Raw genomic sequence first — 23,633 nt, forward strand, 5'->3', positions numbered from 1 at the left:
TCATTTATTGAATTTTCTTCATCTTTGGGGCATTCTATCTGCAGTATTAGTTTAGACTCATCATTCTTTATTTTGTTGTCAATTTAGCTACTTCTTTCTGCTTCTCATGTGACAATTTATAAATTTTGTATAATTTATGTAGTGTATGAATAGGATTGGATTCTTGGCTTAATATATGTATTGTCACAGGACAATGATAAATTACTATTCCTACAGTCTCTTGAAGTCTGAGTTGGTAAATGTCTTGACTTACAATGTGGTCTAGTGATGAATCATATTTGATCCTTTTTTGTGTGTAAGGAGTGCAGTGTCACAACTGTGACAGTGCCCAAGATGTCAGAAGAAAGCTGTGTTTGATAGGAGTGATGTGACCTCAGGCAGACTTGGTGGAGATCATTCACACTTTTTTTTTTTTTTTTTTGTCATGCTTTAAACCAAGGATGGTATCTACAAAACCTATGCCAATGCTAAAATCTATTCTCAGATACCATTCTCTTGGAGAAATTTGTGTGTGGAATCAATGTTAGTGATATTGTATTCACCTATGAATATTTTCTTGTAGTTTGAAATGTATCCTTAGGTTAAAAAAATATAATTTCCATGTTAGCTAATAAATATAATAAGGAATATGTCACATTGTCTTATGAGATGTTAATACCTTTGTTTATGCATACTGAGTTATGATGAATTTGAGAACAAGTTATCAAATTAGTTGGTTGATGTCTAATTTGTACAAGTATGAATTTAAAGTAGTCAGACTGGGCAAATTTGTGTCTCTTTGTTGAAAGTAGATATGATAATCCAATTCAAATTTTAAACCTTTAAGAAATTTTTATGTTTTGGGCCGACCAAATAACTCAGTGGATTAAAGCACCTGCTTAGGCAAGACTCAGGGGCCAGAAGTTCGATCCCCAGGTGTGGTGTGCTGGCCCTGCCCTGGGGTGTGCTTAGATGGCGATTGAGAATGGCTGTGGTGGTGCACACCTGTAATCCCAGCACTTAGGGGGCTGTGAACAGGAGGATCACTATGAGTCTGATCTAGTAGTGAGACCCTGGAGACCCTGTGCTAAATACAAAAAAAAAAAAAAAGAAATTTTTACATTTTATTCTAAATAATGATACTAGTATTAGAGGATTGTAATTAGCTCTGATAAATATCAATTTGAATTTATCAATACAGATGTGGATATAAATCTGAGACAGAATAATTCCCCCCACCGAAAGCTGCCCCTGCCCTAGTCCTTGAAACCTGTGAATGTTAGTCTGGTGAAGTCAGCCGACCTCAGGCTAAGGAGGTTGTCCTGGTGTCCCACTGTAATCAGAAGAGACCTGCAAAGTGGAAGAGGAAGGCCAAGTGTCAGAGTGCACAGGGGCTGGGAAGATGCTGGCTGGGAGCTTGGAAGATGGAGGACGAGGGCCGCGATCTTGGAAATGCATGTTGCCTAGAGAGGCTGGGCAGAGAAAGGAAGTGGGATTGTTGGAGACCCTCCAGACAGGGGCACGGCGCTCCAACCTTGACTTTCGCTCACAGAGGAGCAACAGTAGAAAACTAGAATGTCTAAAAGTACATGCAGAGTACTTGTAATTACTTGTCTGAATTCACCAAGACTCTTCCATCATGTGATTTTTTTTTTTAATGCAGACTGGATTTTGGTTTTAACTAGATAAAGAAAATATTAGATCTATGTCTTGGTTAAATTCATGTATGATTTTCTTGTTGATTAGAGACTATTAAAGCCTAGTCTTAATGTAAACTCTGCTACTAAAAGGAATTTGTCTAGCTTCAGGTCAGTTATATATGACTGAAAGTTAAGTAGCCTGAGTTACATTTTCTCTAATTTATAGGGTTTATAGTTTTTTGTAGAATCTGGTAGGATTTTATTCTTCCTCACTCTTAAAGTTCTTATGCAGCAGACTAGTAGACTAGAAGTTTACATGATACCTTATTGGCCAATCCTATGAGTCTTTCATTGACTATATATATATATATATATATATATATATATATGCGCTACTATTTAGTTATGAATATATGTTAATATTTTTAATAAAGACCTTTAGGACTAAAGCCTACTAAAACGATTCAAGTGTTAAATGTCTTTTTAAGACATTAAAATATTTATGAATCTTCCTATTTATATGAAGCATAGTCTCCTGTTTTTAATTCTCCTTGTTTAATTAAAAGCTTTCATTACTTGCTGTTTTGTGTAACTTAAGTGTTTATTTCCTCATTAAGAAGGAAAAGCAAACTCCAGGGTTAGAATTATAAAGGCCAGTTATTTCCACATGAAGAATTGTTATGAAAACAAAATTTAATACCCAAATAAATTAATAAACAAGTAAATGATAAACAAAAAGACTTTGAATATACACTTGTTTTTGCTCAGCTGCATTGGTAAGTAGAAAAAATTGTTAAAAACAAATTTAGCCTGGCTGTCATATTATTGAATTTTCCTTAGGCAAATTAGAGTATATTAATTTGGCCAACAAATAATATTGAAGTAAAAATAGTAGACGTTTTCAGTGCTTAAATATACACTTTTATGTATGCATTCTAAAGGTAGAGTGGCACAACAAGTTTGAAGATAGAACCAGGAAAATATATTTTTATTACATATTTTAATGTTAAAAGTTAATTAAAAAATACACTTTTATTCTTCCCCGGTGCATTTCTGTGTGCAATCTTTGCCTAGTATTTTGAAATGTACTTGTTTCTAGAAAGTGACTGAATATATATCTGAACTGTTAGAGTATTTTAGTGTAAGTTTTATATTTGTTATTTCTGTGTTCGTTTTCCAGCACAATAACAAGTATCCAAGATAATGAACTTACAGGAAAAAAATGTTTTAGCCCATGGTTTTGGAGATTGCAGACCAATCTCCAAAAGATCAGTTGCCCCACTGCTCTTGGCTCTGTGGGAATTTAGCTTACCATGATGGGAAGCATAAAAGAGCAACAGCACTCTCCTGGTGGCCAGGAAGCAAAAGACAGGAAGAGAAAGGGCTTCAGGAGGTATCCCACAATCCCCTTGGAGGTACCCAGCCATTACTTGGAAGACTTCCTCTAGCCCCACCTCTTTAATACTCCATAACTTTCAGTAGCACCACACTATAGAATAAACTTTTCTTTTCTTTCTTTTTTTGAATGTGTTTGGTTGTTGCAGCATCTTACTACCTTGGACTCATGGTGATCCTCCTGCTTTCAGTCTCCCCAGTGCTGGGATTACTGGCATGCACCACTATGCCCAGATTCTGGCCTGTTCAGCTTGCTGTGAGGGCCAGGCTGGCATGCCATGTGGTGCTGGGGATTGAGAACGCACTCCCTGGGCTTGCCTAAATTTGCCTAAGCAGGCACTTTAGTTGGCCAAGCTATCTCACTGGCCCTGGAATAAGCTTTTCTACTTCACCTTTGGGATGTATTTAAAATCCAGTAAGCTCTTACATTGAAACATTTTAAAATTATATTTACAGAGTATAAGAAAGACTTCCTGAAACTGAACTCATATTTTCTAATCTAATCCATGAGAGTTCATTGTACCCTAGGTATAATGAAAGTTTAAAATTGGCTCTTGGAGGCTGGAGGGATAGCTCAGTAGAATAAGTGCTTGCACAAGGGCCTGAGTTCAATCCCCAGTTCCGCAAAAAAAAAAAAAATATAATTGGCTTCTGTGTCGTTATATGTAAAAGTCTACCATGAAAACCAGATCTCTTCCCTTGTGCATTTTTTGTTTGTATTTTACTCAAATTATTTATTTCTACAACTGAAACAGTATCTAGAGAGTTTGCTGCAGGGGTAAAAGAAATGAATAAAAACTTAAGGTTAATTTTTCCTGGTGTGTCAAATTAGTTGTTTCAGAAATAATTCTATAAAATATAAATAGTTGTAATGCGAGAATGGTGAGCATTGTGATGAATTGAACTTGTGTATTGATTTGCCAGGCACCAGGCTGGACCCTGTGTGTGGATGACTTCTTTTAATTCTCCCAATAGCCCGGTGATAGCCCAACAATAGCTTCTGTGATTGCTCCCATCTATGGTAAATAATATGCACATTAATTAAGTAATTACTAAGTGCAGATAGAGCCTGCTGGGGCAGCCAGTATGTGAATGAAGCAGTGTTTCACCCTGCTCAGGCTCTGGCCCTGAGTCCCTATCCTGGAGACAGACACTAAAAATATTGAGTCACATAGAAAATTTGGGTAGAATGAAGGATTATATTTAAGAAGGCAAAAAAGAGTGGAGGAAATATAAATAAATAGCCTTTCTTTCATACTTAACAGACTTGTTACCATTTATTGTATACCTGTTGTGTACCAGCAACTGAGCTGGCTGGCTGAGGACAAAGTGCATGGTTTGTCTAAGACCCTGTGGTGCCCCAGTCTCCTGCTCTGCTTTGGTATGGACCTTTCTTCAGGCTAGTCTGTGTTTGTAAGTTTAAGGAAGTTTCACACTGTAATCTAATAATGGACTATTGTAATTTTCTACAGATAAGATAATGTCATTCTCCAAGCTCTGACAGACAAACCCTGCTGGAGGCTAGGAAAGAAAGCAGTAAATAGTATAGCTCTCTACCTTTCCCAGTCCTCCAGTAGGGAGATTTCTGCCCATATGTAGATACACACTCATGAGTAAGAAAGCAACAGCCCTGGCTCCCAGATGTCCCGGGTCTTAACATGGACATGGTTGTGTACACATCACCCTGTTGGTGAGCCCTGCTGTTTAATGAGATTAAGAAGGTGCCAGGAGAAAGGGTGTTTGGTTTTTTTTTTTTTTCCTTCCTCTGCTGTGTCTTCTCTAAACGCCATGTATTTTGCTTTTCAGGAAGGCTTAGTCTTGGTGCAAATGATTATCCGGCTCCTGGGACCAGGCTTTACCATCATAGCTTAGCAGACCTAGGGTTCTCTCATCCCGCTGGAATCTGAACTACAGGTGTAGTTCAGGCACTGTGTGCCATGTACCGTCTCATTCACTCAGCATCAGTGTAGACATGTCAGTAACTTCTGCACGTGCGTAGAGCACTCCCTAAAATTGACAGTCCTCTGTATGCCAAGATACTAACCAGAAGAAACTCACCCACTTCTGTATACATCACTATACATCACTTTGTTGCTTTTCTCTCACTTGTTGTAATCCCCCTTTGAGTAGGTCTAAATTAAGATTTTCCTCTATTTATTACTTTTTTTTTTTTTTTTTTTTTTTTTTTAACCAGGAATTGAACCCAGACCCTTGCGCTTGCCAGGCAAGCCCTTATTCTGCTGAGCCATCTCCCTGGCACTATTACATTTTCTTGATATTGTTGTTTTCTGTTCTGATAATTCTATAGCGCTAAAAGTCTTATAGATCTGTATTATTATTGTTATTATTATTATTATTATTATTATTCCAGAGATTGAACTCAGTATCTTGTGCTTGCCAGGCAGGCACTTATGCCACTGCGCTATGTCCCCAGATATAGATCTCTTTTAAATACCCCTTTCATCTTCTAAGATCATCCTCTCCCTGCCCAAATTCATTAAGTGCTGGAGAAGTCTACAGTTGTAAATGAAACCTGGAGGAGTGAGTTTTTCTTTATACCATTCCGATGGTTTGTTTGTATACACTACATAAATATGTCGCGGTAGAACTCTATGTACAGGCTGGAGGAGAAAATGAGTGCATAAGTCTTTAGGGAAGTTATGGTCCACACCTAGGCAATATGGTGGAGTTATCCTTCCTTAAATAAGGACAGAGGGGAAAGACAGAAAAAGAAAAACCAAATAGGAAGACTAAAAGGAAAGTCAAAGCTAACTACATTCTGTGTATAACATAAACTTTAATGATTATAGAAAACTTACCCCAGAACAAAATGCACATGGCAATGATACAATTAACACAGAAAATGAAGGCACTGATCCCCAAAAGCCTTCCTCCAATGGTAAGCCTTCCTCTTCATTTCTCTTTTCCTTCTTGTCAAGAGGAGGATAGTGACCTTTGGGTTCGAGAGTTTTGCATGGATATCCCTTAGGACATGCTTTGAGTCTCTTTCCACATCTGGGCTTATGTTTTTGATTTTAATGGTAAAGAACTAAATGAAACAAAACATTAAAAGGTACTAGAGAAGTTATTTTCCTACGAAATGGCCTGTAACTGTATCTTTATTGTAAATAAATACTAAGAGCTCACTGAGCCAAGTCTGATGATAGGAAGATAAGAAAAAAAATCTCTTTATGAAAAAATTTAAGAACTTTGGGATCACTAAATTTCTCCTGTGGGGGCTGGGAAGGTGGCTCAGTAGAATAAGCGCTTGCCTGGCAAGTACAAGGTCCTGAGTTCAATCCCCAGTTCTGAAAATAAATAAATACATACATACATACATACATATATACATACATACATACATACATACATACATACATATCTCCTGTGCTTAGAGACAGCTTTAGATAAGGAACACACTTTGATCACTTAGAAAATGAAGTAGACAGCTGGCCGTGTGTGGTCAGCGATCTGCAGACCGTTGCTGGAAGCTACCTGTTGTATTTGCCGTGTCCCGATTAGCTGAGATAACTTAGACGGAACTGACATTGTCTCCAAAAGACAGTTGGGCGCGTCAGGCCTGACCACAGCATCCGCACGTTTCGGGAGCCGCGGAGTAGGGCTTGGCTTGGGGTCTCGTCAGTGACTTAGCTCCGCTGCATTATAGCAGCTTCTGGATTGAGCGATTGGATGTTTAGGACCAGAAATGCACTTCGTGTAGGTGTATCATTTGGAGCAAGAAGGATGGCAGTGGGGCTGTTAAACAGAGGGAAGTCATCTGGCCTTTATAAAGATTAAATTTTTAAATTTTTCATTGATGTTATCATAAATAAAACAGATTGAAAATTGGACAGTAAATAAAATATCTTTTCCTGTGCTGACTGTAAAGCAGAATTATACAATAAGACTTTATGCATCCATATAGAAAAATTAGAATTAATCTTGCTTTAAAATATATACATATAAATGGAAAAAATAAAGTAGTAATTTTTTTTTCTCAAAAATAAATAGCTACAAACTCACCTTGACTTTTATTTGTTTTGTTTCTTGAGATACAGTCTCACGATGCAATTCAGGCTGGCTTTGAACCCACTATGTAGTGCTGGTTGGCCTCAAACTTGAAGTGATCATCCTGCCTTGGCCTCCCAAGTGCTGGGATTACAGACATGGGCTACCAGACAGTCTTCGCTTTTAAGCACAAAACAGAAAGACATAAGGAAAATGTGACTGTGGTGGAAACAGAAGCCTGATGCTAACACCCTCAAACAGAGCTTCCTCTGGCCAGGGCCACAGCACATGCCCTGTAGTAGTAGTGATTGAAGGTCTCAGCCTTCCCACACTGAGAATCTGAGACTGGTCCTAGGGTAGGGTAGGGTAGGGTAGGGTAGGGTAGGAAGTGTGGGCTTCTGCGCATCCTGGTTCTCTAGAGGAGCAGAACCAATAATAGACAAAATTACAAATGGGATTTATCACGTTGCCCATAGTCAGAGGAGTAGAGCCTCACAATGGCCATCTATGCCCTGCAGATCTAGAGAAACCAGTAGCTAGTACTTAGTAGCTACACAGTAGCTACTCAGTTGTCCATGAAGCCTATAGCCTCAGAACAACAGGGAGCAAATTTGCAGCCCTGTCCGACGCCTCAGACCTTCCAAAGAGTCCTTGGAAAGACTGACAGATCTGGAGCCAGAATTCACACCACGCCAGCTCTGGTGGTAAAGTAGATGAGGAATTGAGGATGCACTGTAATGTTTTTATTTGATAGAAAAGTTGAGACATCGTGGCATCCTTGAGAGCACAACTACACAGTCACAGAAGAGAACTTCCAGAGCTACTTTAGAAAGTAGCAAGAAAAATGGGATGAGTATTTTTAGGAGAGTATTTTAAGATCCCACCTGTAGTCTGGGTTCTCCCAATTTTACAAGCATAGTGAAGCGTAGCAAGTGTTTATGAGAAACATTTGCAGAAGTTGCATATAACTTGGGGATTAGGGTAAGTTATTCCCCACAGATGTTCCTCTTCTGCTATCCCAGCACTCCCCAAGGACATGCACAGAGGGAAGGTCAGGGTGACCCATCAGGGTACTCCAGTTTTTCATATATTCGTGCCTCAAAGGAATATAAATTGAAGACCATAAAGTTCAAAACAGGCATAGCTAACTCTTAGATCTTTAAGAAGATGTTACTTAAATAATGTCATACCAAACTGCCAAAATTTGCTTTCACTCCTTTATCCACGTAAATGTAGAATTAGTTAGATGGCAACTCTTGATCCTTGTGGATAATTTTTATGAGCATATATGAAGTGGATGTTAGCAGAGCCAACATTTTGTCTGGGTTAATTTCATTTTTCTGGATACTTCTGTTTTCCTCATGTTACCTCACACCTTCTAAATGCACTATATGACTGATGGAGGAAGTTTCTTTCTCCCTTCTGTGAGGAGTGGAGTGGCCTGGTACCATGGCACTCAGTGGTAATTGTGATAGAAGCAGTTTGAGTAGAAGAGAGAAATTGGAGGCCAAGTATCAGCAGGTTGATTGATGAAGGAGGCATGAGAAAATGTGTGCAGGACACAATTCTCTTGTAAATTTTATTTGTAAAGGAGAGAAAAGGGGTGATACTGATAGCTAGCAGGAAATATGGATTTGAGAGTGGGAAAGAGGAAGAGAGACAGGGAGTGGGGGAGGGAGACAGGGTGGCAGGGTCTATAGCATTGTATTCTCAAGTACAGAGTGACTGAGAGAAGGTTGCTGCATGAGAATTTTTAAATCGTTGGGAAGAATTGGCCCTTTATGAAGTTGACAGTTCCTCAGTAAGGGAGAGAGGAAGGCCAGGTAGCAGGTAGAAGAGGTTAACTGATTTGGTCATAGGAAGATGGAGGAATTCTAGGCTGGTGATGTTTAGTTTGTTGGTGAAGCATGACATAAAGTCAGAGGATTCTAGGCTAGGGAGGGAAGCTTACTTTTAGTTTGGGAAAAAGGAAATAGCAGGAAATGAGTGTCTTGGGTTTTGGCAAAGCAAGTTTATCAAGGAATATAGTGCAGTTACCAGCAGTTGGACGTTGTGGGCTTGAAATCAGATTCTGCAAGTAAAACAGGATGACCCTTGGACAGTTTTCTCCAGTTGTATTCTCCCACTTGTGTGGGTTCTGTAGAGGGTGGTAATTGAGCAGATCCAGGCCTGAGTTTTGAGAGGCATGAGATGAAGCGAGGAAGATGGGGTTGTTTGTAATGATTATGACAGTGGACTACGGTCTCAGACTTGGGTAGGTTCATTAAGAAATACTTTATAACCTTCCATTTTGTAAGCACACTTCCATACAAAGGCTCAGAGTTACCATCAAGACACTATGTCTGGGTATCTTGTCTTCTGCTTGTGACCTTGGACAAATTATCTGCGTGCCCTCTGTTTGAATTTCCTTCATCTGTCAAGGATAACACTGTCACCAAAATCGTGAGATTATAATGTAGATTGAATTTACATATCTTGCAAAGGAGAGTTGTCCAACCCCGAATACAATTGAACACTAGCATGATTATCTATCACTGTAATATTGCACAACCTAAACTAGTGTTATCTTTCACTCTGACAGTGAGGAGGAAATGTTTCTTTTGTTTGATTGTCTTATTCCAAAGCAGTGCACACAGTTCTTTCTCTTACATTTGTTTTTAATTAACTCATTCACCTTTAGTTCTTTTTTCTTCTGTGCCTTTAAATTTATAAGGGGGTTGAAATGATAAGTAGCAAACCTCCAAAACCCAGTGTCAGCCATGAAATTGGACAGACAGTAAACAGTCACTGTGTTTGGCCATGTCTCAGTTTTTGGAGGAGCAGAAGGCCTCCTCGTCATTTTTCCACGTTTCACGGGAAAAATAAGACTATTCTAATAAGGACAAATAGGCCTCAAAAATATCTTCCCTAGAGCAGATGTTTGCTCGGAAATCAGTATCTCACTAATTCATCAAAAGTAAACACATTTTCCTTTTGGTTCGTTGCCTCATTAGTAGGAGTGATGGTGCAACTCTTTTGTGTTTTGTTTGTATACTGTGACATTGTGTTCTGATGTTGTTCATCTTGTACTTTCTGTGGCTTAACAGAGTATGATTCTGAATGACACCTGGTAGAGATGTATACTATTGATTAACCTGGTTGGTGTCATGTTTTAGTAACACCCATAATGTGTAAGACCCCATATTGTCTCAACTAGGACACTCAAATGGAGAGGGGCACTGTTAGAAGTCATACCAACCACCAGTGTGTAATTCCTGTCTAAAGTTTGGGGTAGGGCTGGGGAGATAGCTCAGTGGTCTAAGCACCTGCCTGGCAAGCACAAGGACCTGGGTTCCCTCCCTGCTACCCCGGGTATGCTATGCTGGCCAGTGAAACTGGGTGTGGTGGTCCATGCCTATAATCCCAGTCCTGAGGAGGGTGAGACAGGAGGATCAGTTCAAGTCTAAGCTGTGTAGCAAGACCCTGCACCAAATAAACAAATAATTTTTTAAAAAATTTAAAGTTTAGTATAAAGAAAGACTGCCTGTATGTTGAAGGATAATTTTCAAAATAGATAAACTCTTTACTCTCATACGAATATAAAAAGGGCATGTGTCATATATGTCAGTCATTCCACTCATTAGCAAGAGAACCAATAAGAAGTTGTAAGAGTCTCCAAGGAGAAGACCAAGCTCCTGGCCTTTACGGTCAGATACCAAGATGGATTTATTAAGAGGTGCAAAGCGGACAAAGTAGTCAATAGCCACAGGTCAATAATTACTGCATTCCATGGGATGCAATTTGCATTTCTGTGGACAAGTCATACATTATGATCAGTTCTCTTCAGTTTGCAGAATTTAAAAAAGCCAAGAGATGATTTAAGCTTTATAGGGTGCACACTATCTTCCCCCACCTGAAGCCTCCTACCCAGGCACTGAGGGGTCCAACACCCTCTTAAGTGTCCCGATTCTCCTTATTACTTTAAACTCGACTATTATGTGGTGCTTTGCTGCGTTTTCCGTTTTTCATCATATTCTCAGACAGATTCCTGTGTCTCATGCCTATTTAAAGAGGATTTTAGGAACCCAATGGTAATTTTACATGATAGTTCTTCATTCTACCTAGTATTAAGTTTTACCCCTCTCCATTCATATTTGAGATTAGCTTGAAGCTCGGCTGATTTTTAGTGGAAGTACTTTGATACCACTTTGGTCGACTATGCTGGGAGAACTGGAAGCATTTTGGCAGGAGTGGCCGTGCTACATGCAACTGATCAAATAGTTTGAGCCTTTAGGTTCATTGGGTATTTTGTCCTAACTACTTCTCCCCACTTAAATAGAAAGAAAGAAAGAAAATCCAACCACAAACTGCATCTACTGCTGTATTTTATGTTGTTTGGTAAGCTGCAATTTTACTTTTATAACCAGAGGCTGTATTTATTTTCAGCGTTGGCAGTTCTGCCTAATGAATCAACTGGTATTGAATTCACAAAGGAGATGCCGTTTCCCTCCCTCCATCTGTTTGCCAAATGTGTGTGTTCCCTCCGCTCCAAGACATCACAGTTGCGCTAAAGACAGCCATTAGCGAGCAGGCTGGATTCTCATCCTCTGCCTGACTGAATAACGGCATTTTCCTCTTATGGGCACATAGGGGTTGTGTGAGGTAAAGCTCCACATCTGTGCTCCTAGAGAAAGCATCCTTATGTGTGTCGTTCACGTATAAACTCTGGCTCTGCACTTCAGAAAGCTTCAGGTTGGTCCTCATGCCCTGGTTTGTTCCATCACGACAGGATGCCTGTCTCTGGATAGTATTCTTGGGAAAAGATATGAGATCAACTGAGACTTTGTAGGCTAAGACTGGGAACCCATGATGATTACTGAAATTATACTAGATTTTCTACAAATGGTTCTTTGATTCTTACTGGTATTAAGGAGGATATTCTTTCTTGATTCTGCATTTCTACCAAGTTCTTGGCCACACTATGAATAGGAAGAATTTAGAGCTGACAACTGAATACTTGACCTGTGTTTAAAACAGTGGAGATAAAGAAAGGGCAGGTGGTTTTGTTGGTGTTCTAGCCTAGTGGAAATCGTTGCTTCCCTGCATCAGAGCCAAGAACCAGGCAAGGCGGAGTCAGACAGGCTTTCCAACTCATCATGAAATGGGATCTTTCTGTTGTGTGTTATTTTGCTTATGGCTTTGGAATTGCCAGAACAATTTCAAATATAAACTTTATATCTTTATCAAAGTGAATCATCTATGGGTTCTATTATCTGTGTGTGTGTGTGTGTGTGTGTGTGTGTGTGTGTGACTGTGAGATTATGTGCTTTTCCCAGGGACATGTCCCCCTTTTTGGCATATTATATAGGTTTTAAAACAAATACTTTCTCCTAAATTTGTCTTATGAATATTTTAATATCATCTCTTTTATATACTGTGTTATTTCAGGAAGCTTACTAAACAGTTTTGGAAGAACTTAGTGTTGTCTAAGAAGTCTTTTGAGTACAATTACATGTGATTACCCTATTTCTGACCTAGATAAGGGGCAGTAAGCTATTTTTAAATGTAAGGCCACTCATCCATCAAAGTTATGAGCTACTGCGCACACACACACACACACACACACACACACACACAATTTTAAGCACTACGTTGATCTGTTTTACCCTCTTCTTATTCCCCAGTGACTTCCAACTAGTGTATGTATTAGTCTTGAAATTTTGAGAAAAAGAGGAAATAATAAAAACTTGCTTTGAAAGTAATAAGGATCGTAAGCAAAATAGCTCAGTACATATACAACTAAGATTCCTGATTTTTGCCGGAATCTGAGTAGAACACAGTAGAATCAGATGTACATGAGAGACACCTCATGCAAGGAGCAGGGGCTCCCCATACACAGGAAGGGGAAGAGCAAACCTGCGCTGAGGGAGGAGGGAGCCCGAGGTAGAGAAGAGCTTCTGGGACGTGGCACGTTATTTGGACCTAGACTCTTCATTTCTCTAGTCTCTGAAAATTCCGTTAGGATTTCTAGATGACAGCGACTTTTCACAGCACTTCTGCTGACTGAGAATTTATCTTGAGTGAGGATCTGTGTCTGCTTTTTGAGAGTGGATTTATTCTCATGCTTGTACAGATTTGACCACATTAACCGTGGGTGCCAAGTATCCCTGACAGTCACTCTTTTGATCCAGGTTTTAATATTTAGTTTCAGTTCTTTTGATAACAAGTAAATGAGAAAATTTTGCCTGTCCTGACACAATATGGTTACTCAAATAAAATGTGTTATTGGTGTTTCAAATATTAAATAATGATTAAGCGTTGAGTCCTGAATGATCCATACGGTGACAATTTAGAATATATCTTTAAACTTTTGAAAAACCATTCCATTCGAGTATTTTCTGTGTGGCCTAGGTTTTGTGATCTTTCCTTGTTTTTAAAAGCCTACTCTTTTTTTTCAGCCATCAGACACAGACAACCTGCTGGGATCACCCTAAAATGACTGAACTCTTTCAATCCCTTGGTGAGTGTTGTTTTAGTGAATAGGAACAGATTAACCAAACAACCAAGAACTGTATATTCTTGAAAGTAGTCACCAGCTTTTCTTATGTGGCATCTTACCTCAAGAGACTCACGCCATTGACATTTAACAGCACTAACTCTAAGGGCCATGCAGTCCACAGGTATTACCTTTCTTAAGAGGATGTGTGCTTCAGAGGTGTGGGAGTGGAAGAAGGAATGGAACTGTACATTTGACCTTTCTCACACTGAGTCACCTTACATTTCAGTTTTGAAAGAAGTACATATTAACAATATAACTTCAATCCACTGCCTTTATTTTGTTTTTAGCTTTCTTTTAACCTAGAAATTTTATACATCAATTTATCTAACCTAATTTCAGTTTTGCTTAGGGCATGAAAAGCTGAATTCGTTTTAATATAAACATGCAAGAAAACACTTTAGAGGAGGAGCCTCCTCTTGCCTGAATGTGTAGAAGCCATTGCTTTCAGCTGCTTGCTTAGCCTGCTTCCGTGGCACTGATCCAGTGGTGGTTTTAGTTCTTCTCCAGGTAACCAGGGAGGGAGGCAGCAGTGTCAAGCAGCATCAGCTCATTTTCATTTCAGCAAGAGGCACATAAGCTTTTTATGTCTTAAACTTTGGACTTCCTTCTTCATACCTTTTCACATGGGTAAGAGAAGGTATTGCAAGAGACTAACAAAAGCAAAAACAACAAAACAAACAAGAAACCAAACATCCCACTGCTTTCTGTAGTTTATGAAGTGAGGTAGTGAATTTGGATGATTTGTAAGTTTTCTTGAGCCTCTGCTGTCACTGACCCTCCATCTTCAGACACAGAGGAGGAAACCATAGTGTGTGTTGTTTTTAAGGTTGGAATATTGATCGTCTCAGTCAGATCTACTGCAGGGCAGAAAAAGCACACAGGTCAGGCTGAAGGAGGCACAGCATGAGGCCATTGTCATGAGCCATGAGACGCAGCTTGGGCTCAGAAAACTTACTGTCCTTGGGGGAACGCTCCTAGAGGAGGACAGTTCCCTCTATCAGTAGCGGAGGAATTGATTTGGTTGTAATGATAGCTACATCTTCTTTTCCTCATCTTGTTTTTTCCACATAAGGGCAGAAGGTGTGATCCTGTACCCATCTGTCATACAGTGCAAGACAGGTTAATTAGAGAAAGATATAGCGAGCATAAGCAAAGCGTTGTTGTGGAATGTGGGAATCTTGAGGAATGAAGAGCCAGGGAGAATGGTTTCCTGTACATGTTCCGGGACGAATTGACAGCCATCACAAAGTGTGATTGGACAAGGGTCTGATCTCATGATGTTAGACTCCAGGGGAAGCCAAGTGAGTCTTTCTGTCCAGCGTCTGCACTGCCTCTCTGTGTGGCAGTCAGGGTTCCTGTCTCATGAGGTCTCCAAGGAACAACAGGGAAGGTTAGGGAGTTTTCTAGATGTTATGGCTGACTTCAGCGAAGAGCAGTTCTAGACTTTGTGACTTGCTTTGGGAAGAAGAATTCTGATTACTTTGGGGAGAAGGAGGAGTGGAAGATAAGAGGGTGGGGAAAATCAGAAGGACCTTGCAGTAAGGCTCTTCCCCTTCCAGGGCCCTGCAGTTTAGAGACCGCAGCACAGCGAAGGGCCACGCCTTGGGTTAAGCCACATCACCTGTTTGAAAATGCTGTCTTATGATTTTCTGCCTCGTACTACTTTGACATGTATCGCCACACTTAATTATTTGCAAAAATAAATGTGAAATTAAGAGAAGGTTTTTTTACTAAGGACAGACGTGGTATATTTTTCCATCCTCCAAAACAAGCAAATATATTCTTGGCATTTAATGTAAGCGAAATAATAAGCATGCTGTTTAAATTGTTCCTTTTTCCATTTCAGCTGACCTGAATAACGTGCGCTTCTCTGCCTACCGCACAGCGATCAAAATCCGAAGACTGCAGAAAGCACTTTGCCGTGAGTTACTCTACCAAAGTCAATCATTCTATTCTTTCGGTTGCTTTTTCTCTTTTTAAGACAAAGCGAAATGACAAGGGCGGTGCATCTGTGGCAAGAGCCTGATTCTCAGGGTGCTCTGCTGCGGGGGTTGGCTGAGGCTTGCACAAGCTTCGTTATTTGCCCCATCAACTCGTAGTAGTGAAACAAATGAATGGACGCTGCTCTAACTGGAGGGTAAAATTAACCAAAACACAGGAAGTGGCACGGAAAGCTTTTGAAACACTCTGCTGTCGCTAGGCCACTGCCTTCCTCGTGCTTTGTATCTGTTTACAAGTAGAGTGTTCCAAACATTTTGCTCAGTAAACTCAGACAGTATGGGGACACCAATCAGTCCCATTTCTAATCGAATGTGAACAGGCACCCCAGCAAATTAGAGAAATACCTCTATTTTCCTTTAAATGTATCTTGAGCCGCCCCCAGGGCGCGCTGAGATGTGGATTGAGACTGGGCGTGGTGGTGCACACCTGTAATCCCCGTGTTTGGGAGGCTGAAAATAGGAGGATCACTATGAGTCCCATCTATGTAGTGAGACCCTGTAGACCCTGTCCTAAATACATTTAAAATAATAAAATAAATAAGTCTTGAGGCATTTAGTATTGTCAGGGATTTTTTTTCCTGTAGAGAGTGTGAGTTCAGAGTGATAATCTGTATTTTTAAGGACTCTCCACACTGATTTCCATAGTTGTTGTACCTGTCTCTACTCCCACCAACAGTGGAGAAGGGTTCCTTTCTCCCCACAGCCCCTCCAGCATTTGCTATTGTTTGGCTTCTTGAGGACTAGAGGGCTCATTCGACCCAGCCATTCCCCTCCTGGGTAATTTTCCATAAGAACTAGAAACATCATATGTAGCAATATGTGTGCGCCCATGTTTATAGCAGCTCAGTTTGTCATAACTAAATCTTGGAAACAGCCTAAATGCCAATCAACTGAGGAATGGATGAAACAGATGTGGTATTTTTTATACAGTGGATTATTACTCAGCTATAAAAAAGGTAAACTCAAGGCTTTTATAGGTAGGTGGATTGTAATTAGGGACCATACTCATAAGGGAAATAAATCAGATCTGCATATATAAACATGGTATTGTCTCCCTACTATAAGAACCTAAGAGTAAATAAAATCTGAAATGTACAACAGATACTGTGAAAGGGAAGGAAACTGTTCAAGGAGAAGGAGCAACTGTGGTGAGGGAGTGGAGAAAAGAAAAGAAGCAGGAAGGGCGAAAGTATATATAGGACAGCTTGGATAATTGTACTGCTGATTTTTCCTGGTGTGTTGAAAGGAACAATTAATGTTTAAATTTTCTTCTAATTTTGCCTGCTTATATCTGGTAATCGGAACAACTAATATGAAACCAACAGTGTCAGCCATTGTTGAATTCCTACCATTTTGTTTAGTGAAATTCTATATTGTTCCTAGTATGTGTGTATGTGTGTATGTGTGTGTTTTTACCATGTTTTGTTCTCTTTTAAAGTGATTTTATAAAATTATGGTAAATAAGTTTTAAAAATTATAATGTTAAAATGTAAATTATACTGTTAAAATGGCAAGCACAGAAACCAGGGCTCTGTCCCTAGCACCACACGCCGCACAGGCCCCTCCTCCTCCAGGTACATTGAGCCAGCCTCCGAGACCAGGTATGGTGGCGCATACCTGTAATCCCAGCTCTGTGGAGGCTGAAAACAGGAGGAACCCTACCGGCCTGAGCTGCATAGTGAGACCCTGTGCCAAATACATTTAAAAGAATTATAAAAGGTACATTGCATCACATTGAAGAACGTGATATTCTGTGATAGTCATTTTGCCAAAGAATTATTTCTCCCTGTTAATAACATAAAAGTCAGTAAAACTATAAATGTTTATAACGGAAGATAGCTTTAATTCTCTAGATTCTATTTGTGCTGTGTTCCTCACAGACTTTATCAGGTAGTTAATATGGAAAATAGCATTTGCTTGTAGGTCTAAGATAGGGCAATTTTAATAGTTCCAAGTATTCTTATTTGCTACATTTTATTAAAAGTCATTGTGTGCCAAGGCTGCTTAGTGAAGCTTTAGTAATTACCCTTAGAAAAATGATTTATTAGGGTTGAAAGTGTTTCTCCTTAAAAGTCAGTAGAAATTAACATTAAGGGCCGGCCAAATAGCTCAGCAGATGAAAGCACCTGCAAACAGGCACAGCTGCTGGGGTTCAATCCCCGGGCCAGCCCAGCCCCTGGGGCATGCTGAGATGGTGGCATTTGAGATTAGGTGTGGTGACACACGCCTGCAATCCCAGCTCTTGGAAGGCTGTAAACAGGCGAATCACTATGAGTCCGATCTAGCAGTGAGACCCTGAGCACCCAGTAGACCCCTCCCTAAAATAAAAGAAAGAAATTAACATTCAATTTTAAGCTACCTGTGCAAGGGAAGTTGAACAAACAGATATGTGTAATTGTCTAGAGAAAACAGAGCAACGCAACAGCATTAAACAGTGATGTATAGAGCTTCATTTCTGTGTGGAAGGCAGGTGTAGCAGTCTGAGAAACACTTGCAGATCAACAGGGAACGTACGAATGCGGTGACCCGGGCTCTGCTCCGCACGGCCCCAAAGCTAATCAGTAGATCGTAGTAGCTGCAGTGAGAGCCGCAGAATGAGCGCTGCAAGGCCTGGAAGCCAGCACGCTGCGGGGGGGGGCGCCAGGCCACGCAGGGAGAGCACAAGGAATAATTAGGAACACGCAGGCGTGCGTGCGAGCTCCTCGGCCAGTCCGTGGTGACAGCAGCTCTGAAAAGGGCTGGGCTGCGTGTCCCGTTTCCAGCCAGTGGCTCTGGGAGGTCTTCCCAGGCCCGATGAGCTGTAAAGTTAGGACAGTGACTCAGCCTCAGTGCTCCGCTGACGCATCTTTGTGAGCACAGTCCCTGTTTCCAGGAACACTTCTGGGTGGAGAAACACGTTCCTGTGCTTGGGGTTTTCTTCCGCCGGTTCTTCTCAGCTCTGAAGAGACAGCTCTGTGAAAAGATCCAGAGAGAGACTGCTCTAGCTCCTTACCTGAAGAGCAGTGGCGAGGGGCAAGGACGGGTGCTGGGTTGTGTGTGTTTGGGATGTGCGAGGTGATGGGCTCGCGGCCCCTGGCCCGTCTCCTCGCAGTGCAGCCTGGACCCATCTGCCGCTTGTCAAGTTGCCTGTTTATGCGGAATCCGCTGCTTCCTCTTTCAACATCTCTGTTTACTTGAAATGCCCTCGCCCTTTCTCCCCATCTGTAACCCTTTATTCCACTCAAATACTCTTTAAAACATACCTCTGTTGGAAACATTTACAAGCTCCCACCTGCCTCCAAGTTTTGCAGGACTTTATGATTGTCTGTAATGATGGCTTCTCACCTGTGCAACACATGCTTGCCTGGTGTGGCTGGCCGAGTTGTGTTGGGGGAGTGCCCTGTCTCCCTTGAGAAGTGCTGGAGGTCAAGGTCAGTCCGCACTTTGGAAATCCCCGCCCAGCATACTGTCCCTGCTTGACCACCATGGGCTCATTAGATGGGCTCCAAGAGGGTGCAGGAGCAAAAAAAGTGCAGAGCTTTCGGTCCCCACACTCAAGGAACTTGGGTTTAAGGACAGAATGCTGTGCATGAGGAAGCACACTCCTGCTTTCAGTGGATTCCTGTTGCCCTTGAAATGGAGCCGACCTGCTCGGCCCATCTGTTTCCCCCTTCACCTGGCTCTGCTGTCCGCACGCACAGTTCTAGCTGATGACCCAAGAGGCAGATGTTGTTCATATTGGGTTCCTGCTGCTGGAAAGGCGCTGCTCCTCCTCACCATGCCTGTGCTCTCCCGGGGGCCGCTGTGCATGCTTCCTTCTGGTCTTTGGCTGCCTTCAGGGTTTTAAAGAAATTCTGCATCTCATCGGCTCCCTACCTCCCCACCTTGACATCATGCTTGGCTTTAGCACTAAGGCACAGTGTTGGTGTCAGAATTTTTAGTATGTAGCTATTGTCTGTCTCTCCGAAATGAATTAAGCTTCTATGAAAGGGATGAATCAGTGTTTCTACCACTTAGGACATCATATAACTTAGAATATACTAAGCAAATGATTTGACTTTGAAATTGTTATATAGAAATGCACCCATGTAGGATTTATAGTAGCTTTTTATTTTTTAGGGAAGGGTCTCACTACTAGATCTGACTCAGTGATCTGCCTGTTTACATTCTCCCAAGAGCTGGGATTACAGGCGTGAACCACCACGCACAGTCTCAATTGCCATCTCATTGGGCCCCGGGGATGGGGCTGGCACAGCAGGCCCAGGGATCAAACCCCTGGCCCCTGCACCTGCTTGCAGGTGCTTTAATCCACTGAGCTATTTGGCTGGCCTTTATAGTAACATTTTTTAATAATAAAATCTGTTTTATTTTGACATATTCATAAGTGTGATAGGGTACAACAGCAAGATAAATGAACTAACAACAATCAGCATAACATGGTGAATGTTAGAATTATAAGGGAAGAAAATCAAATGGCAGAAGAAATTCATACAGCGGGTTCTCATTCCTGTGCAGTCCAAAACTTTTCTGACCTGCATGTTGCACTATTCAGGTATGTGTGTGTACTTTGAGTAATGGAAGGTGAGGTGTGGAGGTTAGCAAGAATGGCTGTGACTGTAAGGAGCCAGAGGCAAGGAGGATTTTCTAAGCTCCTCTGTGGTGTGAGCAATATCCTGTATCTTTAACTGTGTATTATTGTTCGTGTTTAGCCATCCCCCAAATCCTCATGTAGTCTCTCACAGGTGGGGCTTTCCAAAGGTGGCTGAAACTAGATTGTGCGACACTGAGGTCAGGGATATGATGCTGGGATTGGCTGGCGCGATGCTGAGATTAAGGCACCCCAGCCCTGGGTGTGATATATGCTGTGTGTGTGTGTGTGTGTGTGTGTGTGTGTGTGTGTGTGTGTATGTGTGTATTATATATATTCTTTAAGAATTTTTTGTGACAGGGACAGCAGAGAAGCAAAGGGAAGCCCTGTCCCTTCACAATGAAAGCTAGTTTCCTAGAGTAACAGGCCATAGAGCCACATAGAAATTGTACCACTAATCAGGAAAGTATCAAGTAATGGAATCTGAAAGGAGTGGCTTAGCTATTTTTCCAGTATCCAGAAATTTCCTTAAATTCAGCTTTGGTCAGTTTGAAGGTCATGTCTGTCGTGAGATCTTTTCTGGTTCCTGAAGCTCTCATAGTATTGTATTTAATGCTTGAATACTTTTCTTTATAGAGGGAAAGCTATACAACTACTTCCTGTTTTGTGTGATTTTGGCTGTAAGACCAAGGGGAGGATGCATGCTAGCACAGCCTGGAGAGCAGAAGGGGAGGGACCGAGGATGAGTCGGTGCTTCAGGTGGTAGGTGATCAAAGCCGAAGCTGGCTGGGCTGGCCAGGTAGCTCAGGATTAAAGCGGCTGCTTAGGCAGACTCAGGGACAGGGGTTCGATTCCCAGCATGCCATGCCAGCCCTGCCCCTGGAGCATGCTGAGTCAGCAACTGAGGCTGGGCATGGTGTCCCACACCTGTAATCCCAGCGCTTGGGAGGCTGAAAACAGGAGAATCAGAGTCTGATCTGTGTAGCAAGACCCTGTAGACCCTATACTAAATAACATTTTTTTAAAAAAGCTGAAGCTGGCAAGAGATAAAGGAAATCTTGAGATTTGCAGACTGAGTTGGACAGTCTGCAAGACCTTTCATTGAAACATAATATCGGAAAAGTTCAAAAAAAAAAAGATACCACGCAAGGGAACTGAGGAACAGGAATGTGCACCCGCTGTGCGGGCTAGAGAAGAGGAGAAAATGGAATCTGTTCTCATCCAGGGAGAAGTCATAGCAGAAGGCTTGGTACAAGTAGGGGCATCAGGGCTGTGGAGCACCGCCAGTGCTTCAGTGCCCTGGGGGAAGACTGAGGAAGTGTGCGGAGTCCACAGTTAGGTGCTAAAGAGCAGTCATCCTCAGCAAGATGGGAATGATGGTGCGTTTGCACCTGATCCCCAGTGCCCCCTACGTGTGATTCAGGGAAAGTCTGAAAGTTGCTTAGAAAATGATTCCGCTGTTTGTTTCATTTACCGCATGACTGAGCTGTCATTTGTCTCCCTTTGAAAAGAGTAAATGATAATTTTCTGTGCTTTAAATGCAGTCAGTTCTTTAAAGGTAGCTGAATGTGACACAGTTCAGGAAGATGTGTGCTCAGCTTGGGCACTAAGACAGAGTGTCGGAGTAAATCACTGAAAATCAAAGACATGATGGGCTGTGGGATGTGGTAAATTACTGTCACAGCTACACTGTGAACAACAAGGGAGACTTCCCTGGAAGAAGACGAGGACAGTGTGGTCCAGACAATGGCCTTTGTGACATTTGGGCTTTTCCACTTCACGCCATGCAGGGATCCTCAGCAGGGCTGTGCCGCAGGCATGATTACTGGAACTCAGAAGACTTACGAGTACTTTGGCAGTATTTGAATATGTTTCTTTGTATCCGTGGGGAATTGCAGTTCTGTAGCTACTGTCCTTTATTAAATACTGTTCCTCTGTCAGGCATGGTAGCCTATTCATTTTCCTACTGCTATCCAGAGCTTTCTAATTGAACACAATGTATGGTTCCAAGGAACAGCTTAAAAATGACAATGAGAATTGTCAATGAGTCTTTCTTAGTTTCTTTTTGACGCCTTCTCTAACTCATGCCAAGTTTGCGCAAATTATTTTATCAGCTTAAGTTTACCAATAATGTCTTTGACATCTGAAGGAAGTGAACTGCACTGTTTTCCAGACTTGTATGTTTTGTGTTCAAATTTCTGTCTTTTCTTTAAAAAAAAAAAAAAAATCTTCCCTTGTGTAGTTTCAGAAATCATTTTAATCTGTATAATTTTACGGTAGCTCTTTTCCATTGTAAACAACTTAATAACTCTTGGCTTTTTAGGCAGCCAGCATGAACACATTTCATAAGTGTCCTCAAAAATTCACAATTAGTGGTTATTTGGTTGTCAGGAAAAAAATTAATGGAAGCGATTTGTTCATTTTAAGATAACTGTCGATGTATGTCATATTTTTTGAGGGAGTGGTTTTTGCATCAGGCATAGACTAGCTAGTTATATGTTCCTAGCTCCACTGAATTTTTTTAGAAATGGTAAAATATGAAATATGGAGGTAGAGAACAAGTTCTGTGGAACAGTTTTCCATGAGCAGACTGCAAAGTTAGGGGCTTCTCTAACTTTTCATGCCCATTAGAAGGATCATTTCCACACTCAGTAAATGAATAGACACATTATACTTTGAAAACCTACTTTGTTTCCTTATTTTCATTTAACTAACGAATGACTCGGGAATGACTCAGAGTAGATTCTTAAAAACAAACAAACACTTTGTCTTTGTGGTGCACAGGCTCCTCAGGCTCTTGCCAGTCTCCCAGAGGCAGCGTGGGAATGGCGCATGTGCTCTGTGTATCTGCCCCTCTGGAATTACTCGCCTCTGGTTGAGTCACACGTGTACACTGCGCTGCACCATCCTTAGGGCCTCCTGGACTCGCTTAGATTGTTCTATCCTCTCAAACTGCCTACCACACATTGCTTGTATCTTCTCTACTTTTCACTGTCCATTTCAAATCCTGGCTCCTTGGGCAGGCTTTTCCAGTTTTCCTACTAAGCACCCCTGATCCAGTAATCCAAATTCAAATGCGCCCAAACCTGGACACTCTGTAAGCATTGACTTGACAGTCCAAGTTGAAAATTCTACTCCTGACGTTTGTGATGTGTTACAGTCAAAATACAGATGCAATAATAATAGTGTATAAAAATTATCTTTAGCCTACAAGGTATACATGAAACAAAGAAATTTCCATTTAGACTTGAGCACTCATCTCATATATGCAAATGTTGCGATGAGAAAGAATTCCAAACTCTAGTGTAGCTGGAGCCAAGCGTTTCCAACAAGGAATACTCGACCAGTCTCAGCGCTTGCAGATTTATGCTTTTTCTGTTAGGACACTTTTACCCTTTTAAAAAGTCATATCAGGGCTGGCCAAATAGCTCAGCGGATTCGGGGGCCTGCCATGCTGGCCCCACCCCCAGGGCGCATTGAGAGAGCAATTGAGCCTGGGCATGGTG

At 41.3% G+C, this 23,633-nt stretch overlaps 1 protein-coding gene across 1 annotated transcript in view; it reads left to right on the forward strand.

Moving 5' to 3' along the window:
• Positions 1-23,633, forward strand: part of Utrn (utrophin) — a 522,813-nt gene that overhangs the window by 432,463 nt on the left and 66,717 nt on the right. Inside the window, exons 59-60 of the mRNA XM_023712207.1 lie at positions 13,460-13,521; positions 15,407-15,481. Coding sequence (XP_023567975.1) covers positions 13,460-13,521; positions 15,407-15,481 — 137 coding nt within the window. The remainder of the gene's footprint in view (positions 1-13,459; positions 13,522-15,406; positions 15,482-23,633) is intronic.

Source organism: Octodon degus, unplaced genomic scaffold (assembly GCF_000260255.1).
Source record: "Octodon degus isolate 3935 unplaced genomic scaffold, OctDeg1.0 scaffold00024, whole genome shotgun sequence".
NCBI classification, from domain to species: Eukaryota; Metazoa; Chordata; class Mammalia; order Rodentia; family Octodontidae; genus Octodon; species Octodon degus.